This window comes from Pinus tabuliformis, chromosome 2_1 (assembly GCF_031772625.1).
Source record: "Pinus tabuliformis cultivar Carrire ecotype Pingquan chromosome 2_1, CPIR1, whole genome shotgun sequence".
NCBI classification, from domain to species: Eukaryota; Viridiplantae; Streptophyta; class Pinopsida; order Pinales; family Pinaceae; genus Pinus; species Pinus tabuliformis.
Genome location: NC_142299.1, coordinates 489,114,791 through 489,141,051, shown reverse-complemented (window position 1 = coordinate 489,141,051; position 26,261 = coordinate 489,114,791). Strand labels below are relative to the sequence as shown.

Genomic DNA, 26,261 nt, shown 5'->3' with positions numbered 1-26,261 from the left:
AAAAGCTTCCATTTCGTTGGCCACTAAAATGTCAAATATGAATAATCTCAAATGGTCAAATATGAATAATCTCCCATTGTATATTACTTCTTAATAATAAAATAAGAATAATTGAATTGTTATTGAATTTTACCTGATGGTTTTACAAAATAAGACACGCAGACAAGGCCAAATATGATATTCCAACACATTGGCAAAATCATCCAGAAACATATTACAATATGGCGCAAGTCTTACATTCACGCTCACCGACAAACCATTGGGCAAATGCACAAATCACAAATCCATAAATCTATGAAATAAAGTACAGGGATGCAACATATGATATTCCAAGACATGCACGCAAAAATGCATCATGTTTATTGCACAGATTTTATTGATTAAATGCCCGAATATCTCAACTTCACCGTCAAGTGAAGTTTTATTGAACTTATACACAAATCCATAAACCAAATAGAAACCAAACCACTGCCTTTGTCTCACCTCCACCGTTGATCATGGAGACCCCATGTTCCTTGTGTAAAATGGATATGTATCAACTGGACAAAATTCTTGTCTAATTCACTCACTGTCTTTTAGTTTCTTCAGCGTCCTTCCTCTTCGCTCTTCTGAAATATGCCAGGATTGCAGTTTTTTATTTCTTCAACAAAGTTTCTTGCTCCCAAGTTTGGGCGTTCGTTTCATATATTTCTGGCTATCTTTAGGTTATATCTGCAACAAACATAAGCTACAACTTGTTGAGCCCATTCCATTAACTTATCCTTCAATAATATGGATCCTCCATTCTAGTATCTACCTTAAGATTGCCTTTGTGATTCCACGGGAATATTTTCTCAAAATAATTTAACAGTGGGTAATCATTGGCAGGCAGCCGGAGGTTATGTTTGATAGCAACCTGTAATTGATAGAAACGACAATTGCACCTGCAGCATTGGCCATTCTCACATAGCGCGTGAAAGACCCCTTGATGAAGGAACATGCTGTCATTGTAATCCGTTTGAATTCCAGGATGAAAGACCCTTCCAGTTCCATGGATAGCTCCACTTGCTTTGGTCGAGGCATCAGCAGCAAAATTCAAATGGGCGCGGAGAAATATCAAAATTGAGACCGCCCATTGCACATTTTAAATTTTGAAATTTTGAGCGGTAAACTGCAGGTTGAAATTTTTTAAAATTTACCGCTTACAGGTGCATTGGTTGAGTCTGTTTACAGCTGCCGGCGTTAGACGTACACAGGACGGGATGAGGGACGAGATTGGATAGAAAGTAGGCCGGAAATGGCGACAAGGTGCGGACGTCGAAGCATTATCAGAAACTACGTCATTGCCGGAATTTCAATGTTATGGATGTATGAACATCCATAGGAATGTCACATCGCCCTGGAATGTCACATCGCCCTCCAATGCGGCGGGCAGGTCGGAGAGGGCTTTTTGCGGGCAGGTCGGAGGGGTATGATCGATGCCGTCGATTGCTGTCGCCGGGCTCTGACACAGGTACCCCCATAGCATTAACTTTGCTATGGGGGTGGAAATAGGAATTGCCCGAACATTAATGGTGGCTCCGCAATAAAACGAATAACTGGCATGCCAATTCACAGAAAATGCCGAGCCCATTGTTAGATTACTGGCTTGTCAATATCTAACGGTATTAATTATTTATTTTCGTTGGATTTTGTCAGAACAGTGATCCCACTACGAACATACACAGACTCCCAATGCCGGCTACTTGTTGCCTTGCGGAGCCACCGATGTATTTATGACAATATTAGTGTTCGTATTCCCCAAATTTGACCTGATCTGACCCGACAAATCGTTTCGTTCGGCTTTGAGTTTATTCTATTCCTGACAATTTAAAGCTTCACGTGAAATTCCCTCCTGTGATCAAGGGTTAGTTTGGCCGTTCTACAGAGGGAATCGTGATTTACTGTGTTGTAATTGAAGTTAAGTGTCTCTGGGGGTTTTACTATGTTTTGGGACTTTTACAGTGGAGTGGACGTTTAGTATGTTTGGGGAATTTTACAGTGGAGTGGTCGTTTAGTATGTTTGGGGATTTTTACAGTGGAGTGGCCGTTTAGTATGTTTGGGGATTTTTACAGGAGTTGGAATTAAAGTTGTCTGTGTTTGGAGATATTTATGGCGACCCCCAAGGAACACATTGAAAAGATCAGGAAACAATTATCTGATGAATTATACAGCAAGGATGTGCGTTTTCTTATGGATCTCATCCAGGTAATTAATGAGTTTCAAAGTTCTAGTCGTTCTTAATTTTATATGTTTTCTCTGTTTTCACGGTAAGATTAGTGTTTTGATTTGGGTGCAGAATGCGGAGGATAATGACTATGCACCAGATGTGCAACCTTCGTTGGAGTTGGTCTTTACAACTGAAGATGTCGCTGGCGTAGGCGCTCCTGCGACATTGCTGGTTTTTAACAATGAAAAGGGATTCCAGAAACAGAATATTGATTCCATATGCAGCGTGGGACGATCTACCAAAACGAATGACAGGGGAGATGGTTATATTGGAGAAAAAGGTATTACACATATGTTTCAGTCACTCTGTTCCTGCAATGAAATAGACACCTGCCTTGTTTCTAAATTAGACATCAGTGCAATTAGATGATTGTGTGATTTTTATTTTTTATTTTTGAAAGGAAAATTATTATTTTGTATTTCAGGTATTGGATTTAAGAGCGTTTTCTTGGTCACAAGTCAGCCTTGCATTTTCAGTAATGGATATAAGATCAGATTCAATGAAATCCCTCCATCCGATGTTAATATTGGATATATTATCCCCGAATGGATAGAAGATAAGCCGTGCATTGCACAACTCAAAGAAATTTATGGTTGCCAACTTCCCAATACTGTTATAGTTCTACCCCTGCGTCCTGAGAAGGTTGAAGCTGTAAAGCAACAGCTCTTGAGTATTCATCCTGAAGTTCTCTTGTTTTTATCTAAGATAAAGAAGCTCTCAGTTCGTGAGCTGAAACACGGTGATCTTAACAGAACTAATAAAATCTCTGTTTTTCGAGAAAATTACATTCGAAGGTCTGGGACCAATGACACGGAATCCTTCGTTCTGCATTTGGTCGCAGAAGAAGATCACTTTTTGACGAGACAATGCAGTTATTACATGTGGAGGCAATGGTTTCCCGTGGAAAATGAGTATTGGGTTGAGCAGAGGAAAGATGTTGCAGAATGGGCCATTACATTAGCTTTTCCATTGGGCAAACGCTTTATAGGAGAAAATATGATAGCTGCGGGTATCTATGCCTTGCATCCCACCGAAATGGTCACTGGATTTCCATTTATTATACAAGCAGACTTTCTACTGGTTTCATCCAGAGAAAGCATCATTTTCAATAACAATTGGAACCAGGGAATCCTTCACTGTATCCCGTTAGCATTTTGTTCAGCATTCCGTGCTCTGATAAGTGCTAAGTCACCCTTATCTTCAAAAGTCGGGGTTTTTGGGTACCTTCCACGTGATATTCCTTGCTATCCACAGCTAACACAAGTCAGAGATGCCATTCAGGCACAATTAAAAGCAGAAGATGTGATTTTATGCGACATCAGCTTTGGGGGTAAAATTTTATGTAAGCCAACAGAAGCTCGGACCATACTCCCAGCGTTTAAACACATTCTTGAGAGAGCAAGTAAACAAGGTCAGCAAAGCGAACAAGCCCATCTGTTTTGTCGTAATGTACACATAGTCCATCCTTCCCTTGATAAAGAAGAGTTTCACAATAGTTTAAACTTCTTGGGCGTAGTTCACGTCTCTTATAATTGGTATGCTCCCTGTATTCGGTCGTCTGGTTGGTTGCAAGGCCTTCCCGAAGATTTGTATGTTGAACTTCTTTGTTTTATTGCTGAAAATTGGGAGGGACTTTCAAGTCACCTGCAAGACGCTCCTTTGTTGAAGTATATAAGTTCCTCCAAAACCACAGATTTGGCTAGTGTATTAGATGCTACAGGCCAAACCAGAATTTATCTCTCGTCGAAGGAATCGCATATATCATGGCTTACAAAATGGTCTGGAGAACTTGCAAGTGCCGTCGAATATTACTTAATGCCCGAATCTACTCAGAAAGCAATTACAAATCTGGATCCCAAGGAAAGTAAGAAACTGTGTGAGTGGTTGAAACAGCATCCTGAAATTACAGAACTTTCTACGTTAAAGTTTGCTGAGCAGCTACTGGATGCTGTATCAAAATCGAAAGACAGTCAGCATGCTATCACCACTGCACATTTTTTGCACTATTCCTATACAAATAACAAAATCTCGTACAAACAGCTTGTCAGCCTTTGCAAGAATATTCCCCTGGTTGTTGAAGATGGGTATCTAATCAGGGAACGACGGTCGGGAAAGTTTCTCGTGCCTGCATCAACGGGTAACTGGGCCAAGTTAATGGGGAATAATCCCTGGACTCTGGATTTTGAAACACTTTCTGAAGATTACCTTAAACTACCACCTTGTGCAGAAGATTTGATGTATTCGGGCAATGATTCGGTTTCTGAAGATTCCATTATGCTCCCACCTTGTGGAAGAGGTTCGATGTATTCAGATATTGATTTGGTTACATTTTTTAGAAGAGACCTCGATGTTGTAGATATTCCGGAGCTATTTCCTCCGAATGCCAAGCTTCCTGCTGTTTCCCATGCTTTGACAAAGGAGAATGCATTTCTTCTGTTAGAGTGGATCCGATATTTGACAAAAAAACGCAAGTTGCCTGATGCTTTTCTACGTAGTATTTCGGAAGGCAGATGGCTAGCAACATCCAGAGGCTTCGAATCTCCAGCCAGGTCTTTCCTCTTTGATTCCAAGGGGAAATCTTCTCCCCTTCAATATGATGATATTCCCTTTATTGATGAGGACTACTATGGAGAAACTATTCATGAATTCAAGGACACTCTTAAAAAGGTGGGAGTGGTCACTGAATTTGGAAAAGGATGTGACATAATTGTGGGTCATCATATTCGAAAGCATAAAGATTTTAACGCGATAAAAAGGCTGTATAAGTATCTACAGGCTTCAAAATGGAAGCCTCACGAGAGCAAACTGTTAATAATTTGGATTCCAAATGATGGTTGGCATGATGCAAGTTCATGTGTTGTGCATGATGTGGATGGCATTTTCAAATCAAGGCTAAAGGTGTTGGAAGGCTGGTATGATGAGCCATCGCTACTTGATTTCTTCTCGAAATCTCTGGGTGTGCCTAGACATCCACGAATGGAAGACTACTGCTCCCTGTGGCGGGAATGGGTAGCGAATTCCAGACATCGTATATTGGAATCAGAATGTTGTTTGGTGTGGAAGCATATTGTACAAAACTGGTCATGTTCCTCCTTTCGTATAAAGCAATATCTTAAAACCGACGGCGTCTGTAAAGTGCCAGTATGCCCAGATAATGGAGATATTCGTGTTTGTATCAAAGACAAAGCATTTGTCCCTGATGACTTGCAGCTGAAAGAATTGTTCAAAGAATATTCAGGAAGATTAAATTTTACTTGGCAGCCGAATCCCTGTAATCCTGAAATACCTTTGGAAGTGTTGTTTTCAATTTATAATAATCTTGGAGTTAAAAATCTATCACAAGCGGTGAGAAGAATAGAGATCTCTGCTCCAGACAATATGATGCCTTGGGAAAAGCTGACACCAGGGGAGGGGATATTGGGGATGGGATTGTACAAAATACTTATTGCATATCTTGCAAATCCTGCCTTCAAAATTCCAGCTAATAAGAGACATCAGCTTGTGAAAGGGCTTCTGGATTGTCCGGTCTATGGAGTGAGAGAACCACTCGTGATGCAATATTCTCTGTTATTGGCCAGAGAAACTAGTGAAGCGGAGAATATTCAAGTGAACACAACGAGAATGGTGCGATGGGAAAAGGAAAAGAAGCGGTTACTGGTACAAACACCTGATCCTCACAATAGAAAGGAAACGATGTTGTTTGCCACTACTTTTGCTGAGGTAGTCTCGGATGGTCTGTTAGTAGAATTTCCTGATTTAGTGGCAGGACTATATGAGATCATTAAAGATGGTTGTTTTGTAAATTTCAACTTGGAAGCAGTGGATGTCATGCTTCAGGGTATGAATTTTCAGTTGTTTATGGAGGACGAGCGCTTCCTTTCTTCTGTATTTCTGAAAAAGGAGGTTTCTGGCTCAGAATCATCTACATCTGCACGGTGGGTTCGTGACGCGATTACATATCGCAAGAGGAAGGGTGGGCGCCGAGGAAGGGCAATCTCCAGTGACTATGAAGCTGGCAAGGTATTCAGCAGTCAGCGGCAGAAGGTCGTTTGACCCATCAAGTTAAAGGATAACCCCTGTAATGTGAAAAGTGGAGGTCAACCATCTAATCAATGCATTGGAAATCAGATGAGTTAGACATTGTGAATGTTTTCATGTTTTGCCAACTACTGCAAACAGTGGGCCTGTTCCATTGCCGTGGAAATGAAGAAGCTGTTTTATTGACACATGAAAAAACCAAAATAGTTTTGACTGGAAACCGCTATGAAAGCGTGTTATATGGATAGATAGCAGCACTGGCAGACTCTTTCATAGGCTTATTATCAATATTCTGTATCTTGTTTTTTAATCAGTATCGTTGTTGTTTTCGCTATCTCTTGGTGATGTTTTGACTTTTTCAATTTTCTGTATCTTGTTTCTGAATCATTATCGTTGTTGTTCTTGCTTTTTCTTGCATAGGAATTGTGAAATGCCTGAAGAGATCAATATTATTTTTATCCGTTTATAGGAAAGTTTAACTATAAAATTAATGATTAATTTTAAAATCTTTTTTATAAAACATACGAAGTAAATATGAACTGTTTTTAAAAAATTATTATAAAAACCATGATGAAATTGACTCTTATGTAAAATAATATTTCTGCCTTTCAACACTAATACTGTGTAGTATCTTTTTCATTTTTTCATATATATATATATATAATTTTTTAAAATTTATTTAAATAAATGTTATATAATTTGTATAATTATTATTTTTTAGACTTATAATTATATATATATATATATATATTTTTTTCATTTCTATTATAATCAGAAATTATTTTTTATTCATCGTTTATATAAATTTAAAATTTTATACACGTTTTCATTATTTGGTAAAATTTATATAATTCTGAATACTATTTTTCTTCAATATCTAGTAGTATATATTATTATTTAGTTATTATTTTAGGTTTATATATATATTTATAAATTATGAAGTATATATTTTTTCAATAAATATTATACTATTTCAAATTAAATTAATTAAACTATATAATTTAGTTTTTTATCAAATATTAAATTCATGTATTAAAATAACAAGTTGAGGATGAAAATTAATTATAAATTATAAAAAATATCATAATAACAACATTACACAATGATTTTTCTATTTAATATATAAGCTAACCCTAATTTAAATTCAAGCTAAAATTTCAAAAGCAAACAATCCAAAAAAATAATAATTTTAATTTAAAATTAAAAAAAAAAATAATAATTCTAAATAAATTTATATGAAAAACAAAACACGATATTTTTGATATAAAAAATATAAATATTTAAAAAATAATTTTCAAATACTATTATTGTTTGATAAAAAAATAAAATTCCACATTTGAAGATTATTAATGTTCAAAATTTTAATCATTTTATAGCTGTGCATTTGTTCGATTAATCATCTCAACTGTAGCTAGAGATTGATTTGGTGGGACTAATCACAATTTTCGAATATGAAGCTGACTTTTGTGTACTGGTCACCATTTTCGAATATAGAATTCCGTTCGAGATAATTTTATTTGTTTTAAATTTTTTTATTAATATTTATAAGTCATGATATAATAATACAATTTCTTTTTATAGTATTTAGTTTTAATTTTTTAAGAAGATTTTAAAATTAAATTGCAATCGAAATTTGTTAGATGCTAATAGCAATATAGTTAATTCTAGGTTGAATATTTTGTATTTTTTATTAAGTTTTGAAAGGGTGTATTTTGAATTAAATTTTCTAGAATTTTAATTTAATTGTCAATAATTTATTAGGAGATAATATGTTTTAATTTCTATAGAATATTAATATTCTAAAATGTTCTAATAGTAATTATAAATTATAAATTATAAATTATTTTAAAATTAATTATATCATTTTTTTTCCTTTTTAATTAAATTAATTAATTAAAAAATTACCATATGATAATAATTTTTTTTAACATATAATACTAATAAATTATAATATTTTAATAAAAACTTATTTACATATTAACAATATCACCCCATTTAAAAAATTTGATACATATCTTTATATATATGTTTTTATAAATATTTTTAAGTTATAAAATAAGTATTTTAATATAACTCTACACATACCAATTATTTAATTTATATAATTTTACTGATTTTTACCGCAATTTATAATAAATTTGATATATTCTCAACCATCGATCCTACTTATTTGAAACCGTCCTGTACACTAATATTGGATTTGCTGGGAATGAACCAGCAATCATTTATACGAGGTATCAAGTTGCAACACCCTTTTACGATTTAATATGGATTTGCTTGGAACGAACAATCAATCATTTATATAAGGTATCAAGTTCCAACACCCCTTTATGATTTAATATGGACTGTTAATAATTTTTTTTTACAGACTTTTACAGGGCCATTTGTGTTATATTTCAGCTATGGATTATTGGACTCCATGTTTCAAACTCTGTGTTATTGGATGATCAGAGATTTGGTAGATGAATCTTATACTCTGAGCATATATTTTGGCATATTTCAAACTTTATTATTGTTTAAAATTAGATTATGATTGTTATAGAAAAAATTACATGTAAAATTTCTCATTTTGATCTTCCCATTTTTACCTAACTTATATTCCTTATATATATATATGATATATGAGGTGCTTTCAGTGTCATTGCTTTTTGAATTCTATGCTCTCTCCTAGTTGAATTTTTAATGGAAACCTTAATGCTGCACGATTTTTTTTGTTTGGTTTTTTTGTAAATAAGAATATTGATACGGGAGATCTTTCCAATGTTTGCTTTCAAATTTCAATATTAGATGAAGGTGGAAGCATTATCAGGGAACTTGGCTAAGTAAAGAATTTGGCCAAATTAATGGAATGGTACACTTCATCAGAGGTGATATGGGTCCTAAGTATTTAGTTGGCTTATGCATTAGACAACACCTCAGTGAGATGGATATTCGAAAGCAATTTCTCAGCAATGTGCACTTCTCCTTTTCAGTTGTACCTCCTCCTTATACATAAACAATATTACCATAGGTAGTCTTTGGAAGGCTCGGCATACATAAAGAATGAATGTATTCATCTTTGTTACGCTATTGGAATTATTTAATATTTGTTTAAAATAAATTAATAATATATATAAATGTACAGATAAACAAGTAAAAATAATACAATGTCCTTATAAATGAATGAGGTTTGAGGTTTGTAGGGAGAATTTTTTTGTTAGTTATGATTAATTATTAGTTAATATATTTATATTTGTTACAATATATTTTTATTAATAATAATATTTTTTTAAGAAATGTTATTGCGTTATTATTAATTATTTTGTTGTTTTAGATTAAGTGGTTGGATAATGGAATGTTATCTTATCTATCTAGTTTCCATTTCCATGAGGGAGGGAAACCTTTCAAGGAGTATTATACTTTTTTTTCTAGGTAATTTTGACATTAATGATATGTCTATTTAGATTGTTATGCTTGTATTGAGTTTCTTTTATCTTAATAAAGACTATCATATTGAGATTTATTATTATAAGTAATTATTATCACCATTTAATTTTATTACATTTTGTTAAATAATGGTCAGACGTATGTATTCCACCAAAGTTATTCAAGATTCATATTTATCCCTAAACATTATTAGCATCACAGGGAAGCTATTGGCACTATTTGTTGCAGTTATCTTTGGCTAAGCAACTACAAGTTAGACTTCCATTCTCATGAGGTCACCTAAAATTTGCACTTGGTTCCAAATATCCCATGTGGGTGTAATTGTGGTTGTGTATGGTGGTACACAAATCACAGGTGTAAGCAAAAGAATTACCATATCATTTAGGAAGACTTTAAACTTAATGGATGCTATATTAACTACCCACTTTCATCCCCCGTTAATCCAACATTTATTTTCCTTCAACTCATAAACATCTCAAAGTTAAAAATGTTATCAGTAGTAAGCAAAATCGATATCTTTATGTTGCAAGAAAAGATTTCTTTGCAAAATCTTCAATTAAGGAATAGGGTGTTAGAGACATGCTTACAAAATACTTGTTGCATATATTGCAAATCCTTTCTTAAAATTCATCTTTGATGACATACATTTAATTGTCAGAGTGCTTATAGTATGCCCAACCTATGGTGAATGCACCACCCATATTGGAATACCCTTTTATTAGTTAGAGAAACTGAAGTGAGAAATATTCGTGTAAAAACAACAAGAATGGTGCGATTGGAAATGAACTCCAAATGGCTATTGATAAAAACATGTGATCAAGACAATCCAAACCTAAATGTGTTGTTTTCTATTTCTTTTGTTGAGGTAATTTAAGAGTTGGTTTTGTAAACAAAATTTCTAGAATGAGTTGTAGGTTTATGTGAGATAATTAACTCTTGATGTATTTTAGAGTTTAACTCCAAAGCAATGGGATTTCATTCTCAAGTGAAGACATCTTTAGTTGTTTGATGATAAACACTTCCTTTCCTATATTCCCAAGAAAAGTAGACATTGCGAAAATTGATGCATTTGTAAAAGAACATTGAAGTGGCAATGTGATCCCATTATGTAAAATAAATGTTGATTCCAAATTATTCAACTGCAAAGATTTTGATTTTGGATATTAATTTTTTTTAATCATGAATTAAGCGACACTGATCAAGTTTTCATGTAGACTTAAAAAATAGATTTCGGTCGGTCCCCATCCACCAAAGTCGACAGGGTTTAAAAGTCGTTTGATTTGCTAGGCATGATGGAGAGTACAAGTGGGGCCCATCGGATGGAGTAAAACCGATTGCATTACATACCCGACGGTTAGCCCACCGAGTGCCTCTGTAAACATTTTTGCAGATGTTTGCTAGGCACTAATCAATGGTGCATATGCGTTACGGGGGCGCTCCATCGCATTTCCTTCATATAGGAGTGTGCCCTCGTAATACGGCAAGCGAGTGTGGTTTTTATCTATCCATTATATCACTGCATCATCATCATCATCCCGTCATAAATGAAGATACAAATTTGCAATTTCCGGTCTCTCTAGATGATGAAGAAATTGAAGAAAACTGTAAGAAGTTTACAGATATTATGTAAGAAAAATTACATAAAAATATGATCTTAGGTCAAGAAAGAGATCAAGAGTTCAAGACACTGTAGAGGAGCAAACCAATCACATAGTGCAACAACAGTCACCAAAGCAGGTTGATAAAGGAAAACAACATATGAATACAGTCCCAACAATGACAGATCAATAAGGGGAAAGTTCCAACAATAAGCATGACTCAAGGGTGTTGCACAAATCTTTTCAACAACCTGTTGTTAGTTCTCAGAATGTGTCAAATCAAAAGTTAAATGAAAAGGAACAATTGAAAACAATGAAAGAGGGTAATTCTTTTAATTTATTAAAAGAATTAGAAAAAAATAAAGTTCCAATTCCTTTCGTTGAGTTAGTAAAAACTCCTACTTATAAAAAACAAGGTCTCTTATTTTATAAATCTCTCACAGGATAATCATTTAGCATATGCAACCAATTTGTAGGAGGAAAGGCCAGTGGTGATGTTTGGCCCTCATGTGGAAGAACAAGATTCTTCTACACCTCCTTTTTATATTTCACTTCTTATGAATACTTTCATTCTTCATAACTATATGTTGGATTAAGGAGCTTCTCACAATTTAATGCTTCTTTTAGTTAGGAAGCAGCGAAACTTGAAAATTACAAAAGTTTATAAAGAACTTTATTTTTTTGATCCAAAAAGAGTCAAATGTGTGGGATTAATCAAATATTTGGTGGTTTCATTGGCTCAAATTTCAGCCATGAGTAGTGTAATGGATGTGGTTGTTGCAGATATTCCAACACGTTTTGGAATGTTGCTTTCTAGATCCTGGGGAGCCACGCTGGGAGGAGTGCTCAAATTGGATTTCACATATGCTATTATTCCAGTTTTTGGTGGAAAAGAAAGGAGGTTATATCAAGAGACCAGGGTTGTAAAGTAATTATCATGTTTACAGTCAGGAAAATGATGAATTTTCCTGTTTTATGTTATAAGAATCTCTTGAAATTGTTGAAGACATAGAAGTGCAAATCCCTTCAACAATTAAAAGCAAGGAGCTAGTAGTCAATGGAGTCTAGAAGTTATATTTTGATGGTGCATATTCAAAAGAAGGGAATGGAGCTGGAGTTCTTTTGCTTTCTCCAAGAGGTCATTTATTCCCTTCTCTTATAAGTTAGAATTTGACTCTGCAAATAATATCACTGAATATGAGGCCTTGGTTTTTGGTTTACAAAGAAATGAAGACAATAAGGAGCAACTTGTAGCATTCTTCAGCAGGGTGTTAAGGGATGCAAAGCTGAAGTACAATATTCTGGAAAAACAAGCCTATGCTTTGGTAAACACACTAAAGGATTTTAGAGTTTATGTTCTTGAGTCTCAAATCATTTCTTATGTTCCTAATGTTATTTTCAAAGATGTGATGGCTTTGAGTGATAGTGATGGAAAGAGAGAAAAGTGGATAACGAAAATCCAAGAGTATGATATGGACATCGAAACAACTAAGCTGGTAAATGTAGGTTTTAACCCTATATAGAAATTACCTGCATACGAATTCTAAAACACAGAAAATAAACAATGCGAGAGCATAACACATAAAACACATATACACAGAGATTTTCCCTTGGATCCCAAAACTGAGACTACCAGCTTGATTTTTCAATATATTCCTTTCAATGTTACAATACATATATATACATGTCGAAGCATCCAATACCATGCCTGAAAACCAACACGTCTAAAACCATGGACTGAAAACCATAGGTAGGTTCGATCAAGCTAATATAGGGTCCAATTTTTTTTTTTTCTCGGGGCGCTACCCTAGACCTCGTAGAGGGGGGCTACCCGCCCCTCTCAAACCCCCCGGACAAGGAGGGCTGCTACTCCCCCTGTGACATAGATTAGTCGTGGAAAGAATATAACACAACCCAACATTCTCCCACTTGTTGTTTTCTTTCCACAAGGGGCCATAGGAGAGCTTAATCATTTTTCCAGCGCTGAAATGGCCATTGTTTCTTTACACCAGGAGAACTTCTCATAGCTCACAGATTTTTTCAATGCATCTGCAGTGTTCTTCAAAGTGTCCACCTTTACCAGCAACACCTTTTTGTCTTCTATCATATCTCTCACAAAGTGATACTGAACATCAATGTGCTTTGTCTTTGAATGATAAATAGGGTTCTTTGCCAAGAAAATTGCACTTTGGCTGTCACAGTGTATCCTTATAGCTCCCTGTACGAATTCCATATTTGAACACAATCTCTACACCCAAACTGCTTCCTTTCTTGCATGAGTGGCCGCCATGTATTCTGCCTCTGTAGTTGATAGTGCCACTATAGATTATTTCTTACTCATCCAACTCAGTGCACCTCCAAATAGGTTAAACACATACCCACTTGTAGATCTTCTCTGATCTAGATCTCCAGCTCAGTCTGCATCAACAAAGCCACGAATATCCAACACTCTGTCCAATCCTGATCGTCCTTAGTAGCACAAACCATAATTATTAGTGCCATGCAAATACTTGAAAACCCGCTTCACTGCTATCCAGTGCTCCTTCCCTGGTTTTGACATAAACCTGCTCAATACTCCCACTGCATGTGCAATGTCTGGTCTAGTACAGACCATTGCATACACCAGGCTACCGACTGCACTTGCATATGTAACATGTGACATATCTTCTTCCTTTTCTTGTGTCTTGGGACACTATTCAGCAGATAGCTTTACACCTACAGGAATAGGAACCTTCACCGGTTCACTATCTTGCATATTAAATCTCTGCAATATTGTCTCGACATACTTCCTCTGGTTTAACCAGAGCTTCCTCTTTGCCTGATCTCTTTTAATTTCCATGACCAAAATATAGTTTGTAGCACCAAGATCTTTCATGTTGAATTTAGAGGACAATTGGGTCTTCAAATCCTGGATAATTTTTATCATTTTCAACTAGCAACATATCATCCACATACAAGACCAGATAAATAACACAGTGATCTGCTTTGCTTCTGGTGAGGCCAAGTCCCCGTATAAATGTATCAAATTTCTGATACCACATCCTTGGTGATTGTTTTAACCCATACAGAGACTTCTTTAACTTTCATACCAGTTCTTTCTTACCCTTCACTGCAAAGCCTTCAGGTTGCTTCATGTAGATATCCTCTTTTATATCCCTGTGAAGAAAAGATGTCTTCACATCCATCTGTTCTACCTCAAAATCAAAAGCAGCAACAACAGATAAAAGTAATCTAATAGAAGTTACCTTGGCAATAGGAGAAAAAATATCACCAAAATCACTTCCAACACTTTCAAATAACCTTCTGCTACCAATCAAGTTTTGTATTTCTCCAACTTTCCTTCTACATTTGTCTTCTTCTTGAACACCGATTTGTTTCTAATGGGTTTCTTTCCAGCCGACAACTCCACCAGATCCCAAGCCTCATTTTTGTGCAAAGATTCCATTTCATCAACCATGGCCGCTTTCTAGAGTTTTCCATCCTCTGAATCTACCGCTTCCTTTACAGTTTTGGGATCATCATCAGTAATAGATAAAGCAAAATTTGAACAGAAAGCAGATGGACTATACCTTTCTGGCTACCTTCTTTCTCGAACTAATCTTTTTACACCAAGAGTTTGTGGTTCTTCATCTTATGATTCCTCCTCTGCTATAGAGTCTGATTCTTCCTCCTTTAGCTCAAACTCTATCTTCTTAGGTTCCCTTTCGTTGGACTTCATGTTTAATAACATCTTTCACTTCTCTGAACACCACATCTCGGCTATACATAACTTTCCTTGTTGTTGGGTTCCAAAGCTTATAACCCTTTAAACCATCCTTATACCCAATAAAGATGCACTTTTCAGATTTGTTATCCAAATTGGCTCGTTTCTCCTTTGGAACATGTACATATGCATCACATCCAAATACTCTCAGATGTGAAAGAGAGGGTTTCTTACCAGTCCATATCTCTTGTGGAGTCTTATCCTCTAACACTGATGAAGGTGATCTGTTAACCAAGTAACAAGCTGTCTCCACCACCTCTGACCAGAATTCCTATCCTATCCCGACACCACTGAGCATGCTTCTTGCCCTTTCCATCAATGTCTTGTTCATTCTTTCTGCAACTCCATTTTTCTGAGGTGTATATGGAGTAGTCTTCTGCCATGCTATATCACACTTCTTACAGAATTCTTCAAATTCCTTACTGCAAAACTCTCCATTGTTATCTGTCCTCGACACCTTAATCTCCTTCTCTGTCTGGTTTTCCACCAGAGCCTTAAATTATTTAAACCTGTCAAAAGACTTTAGATTTCTTCTTAAATAAATATATCCATGTATTCCTTGAGAATTCATCTATAAATGATACATAGTATCCAGACTTACCCAGTGATAGAACCTTCACAGGTCCAAACACATCACTATGCACAAGCTCTAATATCCGTTTCGCCCTCTTACCACCAGAGGGGAAACTCACCCGATTCTGCTTCCCATATACACAGTTTTAACAGAAATCAAAGTCCAGAGAGATATTACTCATATCTTCTACCATACCTTTATCATGAAGTATTCGAAGGCCCTTCTTTCCAATATGTCCAAGTCTTTGATGCCACAACATGGTCTTCTCTCCAGAGACCACTAGATTTTCTGCTCCACTTTCAGGAACCACAGAACTATTGCACCCATCAACAACAGTGCTACCTTGCAGCGTGTACAAAGTTCCAGTGCGAACTCCCCGCATCAATACTAGTGCTCCCCGAACCATCTTGTAGGTATCCTTCTCGAACACTGTTTTTACACCTGCATCATCCAACTTGCTTACAGAAATCAGATTTTTGGCCACTGTAGGAATATGCAGAACACCCGGAAGTGTTTTAACCCTTCCACCTTGCATCTTCAACTTTACTTTTCCATGACCAACGATTCTAGCCTTCTTGTCATCCCCAAAAAAGACATCACCACCATCTTATTTCTCATACTCGCAGAACCACTCTCTATGGGGAGTGAAGTGAAAGGATGCACCTGAGTCGATCAACCATGCCTCATAATCTACATGTGTACTTGAAGAAGCCAAGTACACATCCCCATCCTCATCTGAGGTGGTTTTTGCCTCTACAGAAGGAGCATCATCAGATCCTTTTCCTTTATCAGGGGCTTTAGATTTACAGTCCCTTTTGAAGTTCCCCTCCTTTCCGCATTTCCAACACACCACCTTTACAGGTTTTCTTGGAGATTTATATCTCCCTCTAGATTTACATCTCCCACTCAATGGCTTATTTTTGTTTCTATTCTGGAACTGTTCTCGTACAGACAAGGCATCACCATTCTGGCTCTCCATATTTTTCAGTCTCATCTCCTCCGTCAGCCAGGATGAGACTATTTCATCAAAATGCAAGGCAGTTGCATTGCTACCTATTGTAATAACCAGACTATCCCACGAATTTGGTAGAGAACACAACAAACTGATGCACTTATCTTCATCTAAAATTTTAATATCAATAGATGCTAACTACCTTACCACAGTATTAAATGCGTTTAGATGCTCTGTCACCGAGTCTCCATCTTTCATCCTTAGGTTATACAGCTTTTTCCGCAAGAACAGTTTATTTACCAAAGACTTAGATTGGTACAAAGTCCTTAACCACCTATACCAACTGCTAATTTTGCGACACCAATTTGTCACGCTGCAATCTGAGTTGTTCCATGTTTATTTTTTGTTCGTTGAAGACTTGGATCGTGCGGCTCTATTGTTATCCCATCTTATAATAAATATAATGTCTCACCCGGAAGGGCAACAAGATTAAGGTCAAGGCCTTTCATCATGCTAACTGAAAATCGATCGGCCTCATTCGATGTCACTAGGGCCCCTTCCGGCAACACTATTGTGTTTTCCATCCGTGCGCGTATCATCTGCTCTACTGCCGAGGATCCTGCTGCGAGGTGGGTTGAAAGGGTACCCACTTGAGGGGGGCACACTTGTAACTCCTGCAACCGTGCTCTGAAGCCCCCCTGTGTGACGCGCAACTTGGCGTCGTCCTTTTTCTTCTATGATGCCTCCCTCTCGAGTTCTGCAAGATCTAGGATGTGCCATTCCGGAGGCTATGTCTCCAGGACAGTGAAAATGGCGTCGTTAGTGGCTACAAAAGGTAGCTTTGTCCATTACTTTGTTGGGTTCTTTCGCGCCCTGATAAAGATGTTGTACATGTCTGCCTTAAATTCTGCAAAACTCTGGAGGCTGTTGTACACCGTGGGTGACAAGCGTGGCTTCCGGTTGATCCACATTTGGATGTTCATCTCCATGAACACCTAGAAGATCTTGCTAGCACGTATCCTTTTCACATCCTTCGTGGCCTAGAGCGAAGCGTACTTCGCGGCCTCTGGTAAATCTTTGTCAATTGTGGGGAATTGATTGTCCTCCGATAGTTCCCCCACTACGAGAACTATGGATAGCAATAGCCACACATAGTGGAAGGTTTTACCTTGCTCCTGGGCTTCGCGATAATTCTCCAAGAATTTCGTGCAAAGGAATTCAACCCAGTTAAACTGGAGCTCCTTCGTGCACTACTCTGCCAGTGCGATTACCGATGTCGGTACTTCATCTCCGCGACACTTTCACATAAATTTGCCTGCCAGGAATTGGGTTGCTACGCGTATCGCTTTTTTCTTGATGCTGGAGATGGCATAGCCCTAATTCTTCTTCTCCAGCCTGTACTTCATCTTCATGGCCTCTGCGAGGGCCAAATCACTACCCTTCCCTTCCAATATATTTGTGGCGTCCTTTCCTTTGTATGGTAGCCTGTAAATGCGATGAATTAGGTCTGTCGTGATGGGGATAGGCTCCTCCATCCATAGATACCCATCATGCACCAGGGAGAGTCGTTACCTGATGACGAAAATGGTTATTGGGGCGCGGTGGAAATGTGACACCCATAGCAGGTTCAGTAGCCCGCCCTTCTTCACTCCGCGCAACCATTTCCGTGACTCTGATGTTGTCACCACCCCCGCGGTGCTCTACTTCATGAGGTTCCTGGTCTCCAGGTGAGGGAACTTCTCATGGTCAGCGAAGTCCCAATCTTCAAACTTCATGGTTGCCACGCGGCCCAAGTGCGTGCCTTGAAACACAATGCCGCCTGGGAGGAACGGGTTCTGGAGTGAACTCTTGCTTTCGTCTAGGTCCTTGGGCACTTTGGCCTTTCCTTTTCGCGGGGGGACATATGCGGGAAGTTTTGTCGCAGAGTGTGTAGGTTGAATATCCTCCTCCATGCCTTCGTCTTCTTCCTCTGCAATGATAAGGTTCTGCGAATCTTCTTCTTCCTCATTTGTTTTTATTGTGACAACTTTCTCCTTCTCTTCCATTGATAGTTTACTGCGCAGCGGGTTCCTTAGAGACATGCATACGACAACCATTGCTTTTGTATCCTTCTTGGGTCTTGGCATACGCGGTGATTTGGGGATCTCTGCCACAACCCCGGAACCTGCTGGAACATCCTCCACAGTTGGGGTTTGTGTGGCCTCGTTGGCGGTTACCTCTTCTATTCCCAAACCATCCTTAGTCGTTGTCATTGTACCTGGTGTTATCGGGAAAACTAGTGTCCATTCAGAGTTGTTAGTCTCACTAAGACGGGTAGCTATTTTAGAAACAAATAAACTAAAGTTACTTGTGTTTTCCTTTATGAGAGATAGATGAGAGAGAAGTAGAGAGTACCAACCTCAGTGTTTCGCTTGGTTCCTTGCTTGTTTCCTCCCTCCTTTGACAGAGCTTCACCACTCCTTCCTCACTTGTCCCGCTTCAAGAACATCTGTAGAGTCAAAGCAGCGTAATACCATCAAAGCATAGAGATCTATAACCATAAACAATATAGGACTAGATGTATATTAACCATACAAATGCATACACTAATACAGGATTTAGAAATATACAAGTATATGGAGGAAAACTCAAATAGATTTATTGATAGAAGTAGTAGAAAAGAGGATTACAACCCAACGATCTGATCCAGCACCATCCTCCCAGCATGAAAGCCCTGTTCACCTCATGAAAAGTTAGATCACCCAACACTATAATGTTTCACAAAGAAACCAATAGCACTTCCTTCCCAAATACAAAATTCCAGCCTTTGGATCTCTAGGATGAGGGATCCATATATAGATATTTGCAGGGGGGTGAGTCGGCTTCTGGGATTTTGATTAGTGTCATTTATATGATAGTTCTTGATTCCGCTTGGATATTTCATGATCTCTTACTCATCCCTGGGCGAATTCAGAGAGGCAAGTGTCAAATGAGCAGTTTCTAGAAGATTCTTTGGGTTTCCATCTAGAAAATTGCCTCTGCCATTTGTCTACTCTTGCCCATCACACCCTATAGAAGGGATTTTCAGTATGCATCGCACTCCTCGCGTGCAATAGGTGAGATGCATCACACCCTCACCATGTAGCAGGTGAGATGGTCCAGTTTTGACCAGTTTTAAGCAGTTTTTCAGGGAGAACTTCTGGGAAATGATGTAATCAGTTGACCTTGTTCCTTTAGGGTATGGAACAACACTTTTATGGGTTTAGAAGCCCTTGGTTTATGGACATATGTGATTGGGGTTGCAGTGCCCAAATATGTCTATAAGACCTGGGCTGTAATTTGTCACTCACAAGTTCAGGGGCTCAATTAATGCTCAGCTCACAATGCTCAGGGCTTTGTTCAATCGCTCAATTTTCAAATGACTAAGTGTTGTTTGTTGGGCAACCCTTTGTGTTTTATAACGCGTTTTGAATTCGAATTCAATCGTTCCCCCCAATTTCGGTTCATTAATGCTTTCTTGGCAGCAGATTTTCCCAAATCTTGCCCATAAATCACGTCTTAAATGTCCGCCGCCCGCTCCATTTGGCCTCAAGTTGATCATTCCATTGTGAACAGTGACTTCAACGGTCACTTTCTGACCAATCTGCATGGTAGTGCAGTCCCCGTGTGCGGTCACAGACCTTCTGATTCTCTGCTTTTGCGCGCATCTCCAACATCGCGCAGCTCCCAAGCAGGATAGTTTATAGTTCCGTGCTCCTTTCCAACTGCCTGGAGCGCTAAGACCGTCCTTCCCCTCACTAGTTAGGGGGTCGCACCACCCATGTGGGCCTCCATCTTTTCTTCCATCACGGTTCTTGGAGAATCCCCACCCTCTTTGGTTGCTCACTTCCTCATTTGCAATGTGCTACCCTGGTCCCTACGTTTAGAAATATGCGGTCCAAGCCAAGGCATCAGACTAACCAATTCATGGTGATAGTTCTCAAACTTGTCAGTATGATCATACGCACCTTATCTTACCATCCTAGTTTTTTCGGTGAGAAACTCTTCCCTTATCTCATCTTCTAGCTTATTGACCTCCGCGTCCATCAAAGCCCTTTTATCTCTCAACCGTACCCTTTCTTTTTCAAGTTCGTGAAGTCTAATGTTTCCCTATTGGATTTCTTCCTCAAGTCTCATGTGTTTTGTCTCTGGTGGTTGTGTGATTCCTTCTTTTCGGGCTTCACGAACCGTCTTATCTATGGGTGCTGCCATGCGTGGACCAGGTGTTACATGCTTGTTATAGACATATTTGGGCACTGTAACCCCAATCATATATATCCATAAACCAAGGGCTTATGAGTCCCTAAAAGTGTTGTTTCATACCCTAAAGGAACAAGGTCAGCTGATTACATCATCTCTCAGAATTTCTCCATGGAAAACTGCTCAGAACTGGTCAAAACTGGACCATACAGACTGCTCAGTGCTAAGGGTGCGATGCATCTCACCTGCCACATGCAAAAAGTGCGATGCATACTGAAAAGCCCTTCTGTAGGGTGCGATGGGTGAGAGTAGACAAATGGCAGAGACAGTTTGCAAGGTGGATGATCATGGAATCTTCCAGAAACTTCTCCTGTGACACTTGCCTCTCTGAATTCGCCCAGGGATGAGTAAGAGATCATGAATCTCCAAGTGGAACCAAGAACTATCAGAGAGAGGACACTAATCAAAATCCCAGAAGCTGACTCACCCCCCTGCAAACATCTATATATGGATCCCTCATCCCAGAGATCCAAAGGCTGGAATCTTGTATTTTGTAAGGAAGTGTTGTTGGTTTCTTGGTGGAATATCATAATGTTGGGTGATCTAAGCTTTTCATGAGGTGAAGAAGGGCTTTCATGCTGGGAGGATGACGCTGGGTCAGATCAATGGGTTGTAATCCTCTCTTCTACTCTTTCTATCAATAAAGCTATTTAAGTTTTCCTCCACATTCTTGTATGTTTGATGATATATGCATTTGTGTGGTCAATATATATCTGGTCCTATATTGTTTATGATTGTAGATCTCTGTACTTTGAAGGTATTATGTTGCTTTGACTTTACAGGTGCTCTTTGAAACGGGGTAAGCAAGGAAGGAGCGGCAAAGATCTGTCAAAGGGGAGAAGAAACAAGCAAGGAGCCAAGCGAAAGACTGAGGTTGGTACTCTATGCTTCTCTCCCATCTACTTCTCATAAAGGAAAACGAAAGTAACTTTAGTTTGTTTGTTTCTAAGATAGCTACCCGTCTTAGTGGGACTAGCAGCTCTGAATGGACACTAGATTTCCTGATAACAATGCTCCATAGGAATTACAACATCTGCTTCATACTTCAGTGTTGGAAGTGCCCGCACAGTTAGGGTTTTGCACATGGTCCTATAAGCCCATAGAACCGTTGGTACACATACGTCCCAATCATCGCTTCTCATATGGTGGACCGTGTTTAGTACTTTGCACACTTTGTCAAAGGCTTCCACGCGGATAATCTTTGGCGTGCTTGGTCTTATCATACTTCGTCATTCGTGCCATCGTCTTGCCTGCTCCTGCTTGTCGGTCCCATTTCCTATCATGAGGACGATATGCGTTCGTGCAAGTTGCGTACCATACGCCTGTACCCATCTGGAGAGGTGGGCGTGCAGGTTGTTTCGTCCATCATACCCGACTTTCATCTGCATCTGAGGCTTTCTAAACCACATGAGCATCATCCTTCTGCATTCCCGATAGTCCTTAAAATTTATGAGAGATTTTCGGTGTAAATCACATGATATTTCATTTGTCGACGCATTTTGAACCAACTAGTGTGCTTCATTGTCAGGACAAGTTGAAGAATCAGATCTAGGTTGCATGTTAAATAGTCAGAGCAGAACATCCAATGGCTATAATTTTTTACCAGGCAATGACTATATTGACTAGCTAACGACTATATTTGACTAGAAAATGGCTAGTTGGACCGGACCCAGGGAAAATGGAGCATAACTATATTTAATTAAAATTTAAAAATTAAAATAAGTTAAAGTTATGGATTTAAATAATTATTAAATTAGTAGTTAGTTATACTATTATTAAATTAAAAAGTATTAACTATTCTCTATATATATATATATTAAAAATATTAAAATAAATTAATTTAAGTATTATATAATGAGAATAAATCTTTAATATTTTAAATTTTAAATTTATTTAATTGTTAAATTGTTAACTTATTTTAATTATAAATTAATAAAAACATATTATCATAGATCTATTTCAATAACAAAGTAATTATTTTTCCTTTATTAATTAAGTTAAAATTTTTAGTATATAATTAATAGCTTAAACTAAATGCTATTAAAATATATTATACTATATAAACGACCCACCAAAGAGGATCAAAGAACAAAGGCAAAAGAGAGAAGGTTAAAGGATAACAAGGGGAAACAAACTTCTTAAAAAAAAAAAAAAAAACCAACCAGCTAGAACAAGCTATAAAAAGAGGGAGGGGAGGAAGTGAAGAACACGACTAGGAAGTGAGGGCTAGGACCCAACAACTACTGATCTTCCAGCCGTCTTCTTTATTGAGATTGCTCGACCTTTTTTCAATCTCAAGGGCTTCCCTAAATTTTCAGTGATGGAACTGTGAAACTCTAGCAATAACACTGGCCTCCTCGATACAAACATGATGTTTGGTTTTCTCCGCATGCTCTGCTAAAGTGAAAGACTTGGTTCTCCTATGTTTAAGGTCAACTGCGTGCTCATTAATCCTCTGATTAATGGAGCGTCCAATCTCACCAATATAGGGGGTCCCACAGGAACAAGGAATAATATAGACCCCCTTCATGTCCTTAGGGTCGATAGGATCCTTCACTGATCTAAGGGACTTACGAATGGTGTTAAGGGGTCTAAAGGTCGAGGGAACATTATGTTTCTTAAGAATCCTCGCAATCTTATCAGTGGTCCCCTGCACAAATGGAAGATGGACACCTGGGACCCACTCTTTAGGCTCTCTTTTAGCTAACAAATTTTTGGAAACTTTGAGGAAAGCTTTCTAACCTAGGTATCTACTATAACCATTTTCATCAAAGACATTAAGGAGATGGGATTTCCTTTTCTCAAAGCTCTTTTCATCGGAGATCCTTAGGGCACGAGTAGCGAGGGTGTTGAGAACACCCAACTTCTGAGTTGGGGAATGGTGGGAACTGGCATGAAGGTATTGTTTCATATGTGTTTTCTTTCGAAACACTTGGTGGGAGAGGTAACAATCACTATTCTTTGAAATAAGAATATCAAGGAAAGGGAGGCAACCATCGATTTCTTCTTCCCTGGTGAACTTAATGGCTGAGGATTGATTGTTGAGATGATTGAAGAAGAGATCTAACTCCTCTTGGCCATGAGACCATATGACATTAGAGTCATCTACATATCTTTTCCAAAGTTTAGGTAGGAAGTGGGCCGAGTTTAGAGCCTTGGATTCAAAATCTTCCATAAAAATATTAGCAACGATAGGGGATAGGGGTGAGCCCATGGAAACACCATAGGTTTGCTCAAAGAACTCCCCTTCAAAACTGAAAAAGGTGGAAGTGAGGCAGATCTCAACTAACTGAGCGGTATCAGGATCCGTTAGGCGGTTGATCACCTCCATGGCCTCATTTATAGGGATGCAAGTGTACAGGGAAACAACATCAAAACTAACAAGAATGTCCTCAAGGTCAAGCTTAATATCCTTGAGCTCTTCAATAAAGGAAGCAGAACCTTTGACGAAGGACTTTGTATGGCCAACTAAGGGCTTAAGATTTAAGGCAAGGAATTTAGCAAGAAGGTAGGTAGGACCTCGAATGGTGTTGATAATGGGCCGTAGGGGAGCTCCTTCCTTGTGAATTTTAGGGAGCCCATAAATCCTAGGAGTGATGGGATTGCTCTCAATGAGTTTATGGTGCAGGGAACTCACTGAACTACTGGATTTGATGGCAAGAGCCACAGTGCTAGAAATATTCTTTAACGGGTTTTTAAGAAGCTTCTTATAGATTCCACTATTATGAATACGATCCAACATCTTATTGCGGTAATCTACTTTGTTAAGAATGACAACAACCCCACCTTTGTCGTCTTTCAGAGCAATGATACCTTTGTTTTGGTTTAAGGATATGAGGGCTACAAATTCTTCCCTGCTAAGGTTGCTCTTAGGGGGCTTTGCCTTCCTCAGGACAATGGCACAATCCTGTCTAATAGTGTTCTTAATACTATCAGGTAAACCTCTAATCCAAAACTCTATGTCACAAATAATGTCATCTACTGGGATCTTCTTAGGGGGCAAGGAAAAATTTAAACCTCTACCCAAAAGCTTAAAAACCGAAGGGGGAAAGGAGAAACTAGATAAATTGATAACATTATTATTTATATGAGATGGAGGGGGAAGATAAATCCCAGTACTACTGGCCCTTTCGGCAACAGTCCGCGAAGCGCGGACTGAGGTCTCACCCGAAGTAGTATGGGAGGGTGCTAGAATTAGGTTTCCGCACCTTGGAGATGTCTGATGAGTTCAAGTGGTCAGCAGTTTGACTTTGCGCGCATGTCGCTATGCGCACTTTCCCATACCTCGCAACCTGAGATTCTGCCTTTGCACAACCCTACTTGGGGGTTGAACGTTGTTATTACCCAATTCCTTATTGATATTCCAATGTTAGTTGATTATCTTAATATACTTGCATGCTTTAAGTTATACTTAACAATATAAACCATTCATACAGGTGCGCGCAGTAAATAAACAATATATTTGCAATTTATATCAAACATGAAATAACCCAAGAACAGATACATAGAATTAAGATAAAAATTCTCTTTATTATTTTCTTCCTCGGTTACAGACTCGACTCCGCCCTACGCACTCAGCTGCAGGGGTCCGCGCACTTAGCTGTGGACTACTAGGCCTCTGCGCACTCAGTTGCAGAGCCTTCTCCTACCCTACGACCCAAGACACCCTTAGACACTTAGACTCTTGCTCTTTGCTTCCACTTCTCTATGCTTAGTTCTATTTTACACTTAGAGCCTCGCTCTATTTATACAATCCCATGGTCCGCAGACCATGGGTAGGCCGACATTACATTACAAAACTAGGGTGGACAACCCTGTGACTCTATCATACATTTTGCGCTCTGCGCCTGCAATTCGCGGAGTCTTTATAACAATATCATGTCAAAAATTGGGCTTTGAGCCCCAAAACATGCCCTGGGGGGATTCCATGCCTAACAGTAAACAACAGAATTAAGTGTAGGGACGTCATACTTATCTGAGAATCACTATGAACCATTTTTTCCTTATGTCATTTTCTTCATTATCATCTATTAGGTCATAAACACATTATCCATTCATATACAAGTAAAAACATGTTGAGAGCCATACATAACTATTGTCATAAAATACACATATAACCAACATAATAGGAACAATAATACCATAAACATGTCAACCATCAAAATCCACATATACATTAGTATATTTATACATGAAAATCATGGGAATGAATTTCTCATTAATAAATGTAATAAACCAACCGGAGATGGGACTACCACGTTCCACTCGACCATATATTGATTGAGCCAAATATCTCTTCAGTCAATTACCCCCGTGCCATATGCCAAGCATGAATATGGGACTCATAGAACACATAAAAAACACCAAGAAACATGGATGCCAT

At 38.1% G+C, this 26,261-nt stretch overlaps 1 protein-coding gene across 1 annotated transcript; it reads left to right on the top strand.

The window, feature by feature from the left end:
• Positions 1-2,131: 2,131 nt before the first annotated feature.
• On the top strand, positions 2,132-6,302 carry LOC149201044 (uncharacterized). The gene is made up of 3 exons (XM_089401176.1): positions 2,132-2,227; positions 2,319-2,529; positions 2,674-6,302. Exons 1-3 carry the CDS (start codon positions 2,132-2,134, stop codon positions 6,300-6,302), a joined length of 3,936 nt encoding a protein of 1,311 aa, XP_089257302.1.
• Positions 6,303-26,261: the final 19,959 nt, after the last annotated feature.

Excerpts from the sequence above, each read along its gene's own strand:
- LOC149201044 (XM_089401176.1), top strand. The coding sequence starts at position 2,132 with ATGGCGACCCCCAAGGAACACATTGAAAAGATCAGGAAACAATTATCT. Across the intron at positions 2,228-2,318 it reads TTCTTATGGATCTCATCCAG|AATGCGGAGGATAATGACTA; the intron begins GTAATTAATGAG and ends ATTTGGGTGCAG. Across the intron at positions 2,530-2,673 it reads TGGTTATATTGGAGAAAAAG|GTATTGGATTTAAGAGCGTT; the intron begins GTATTACACATA and ends TTTGTATTTCAG.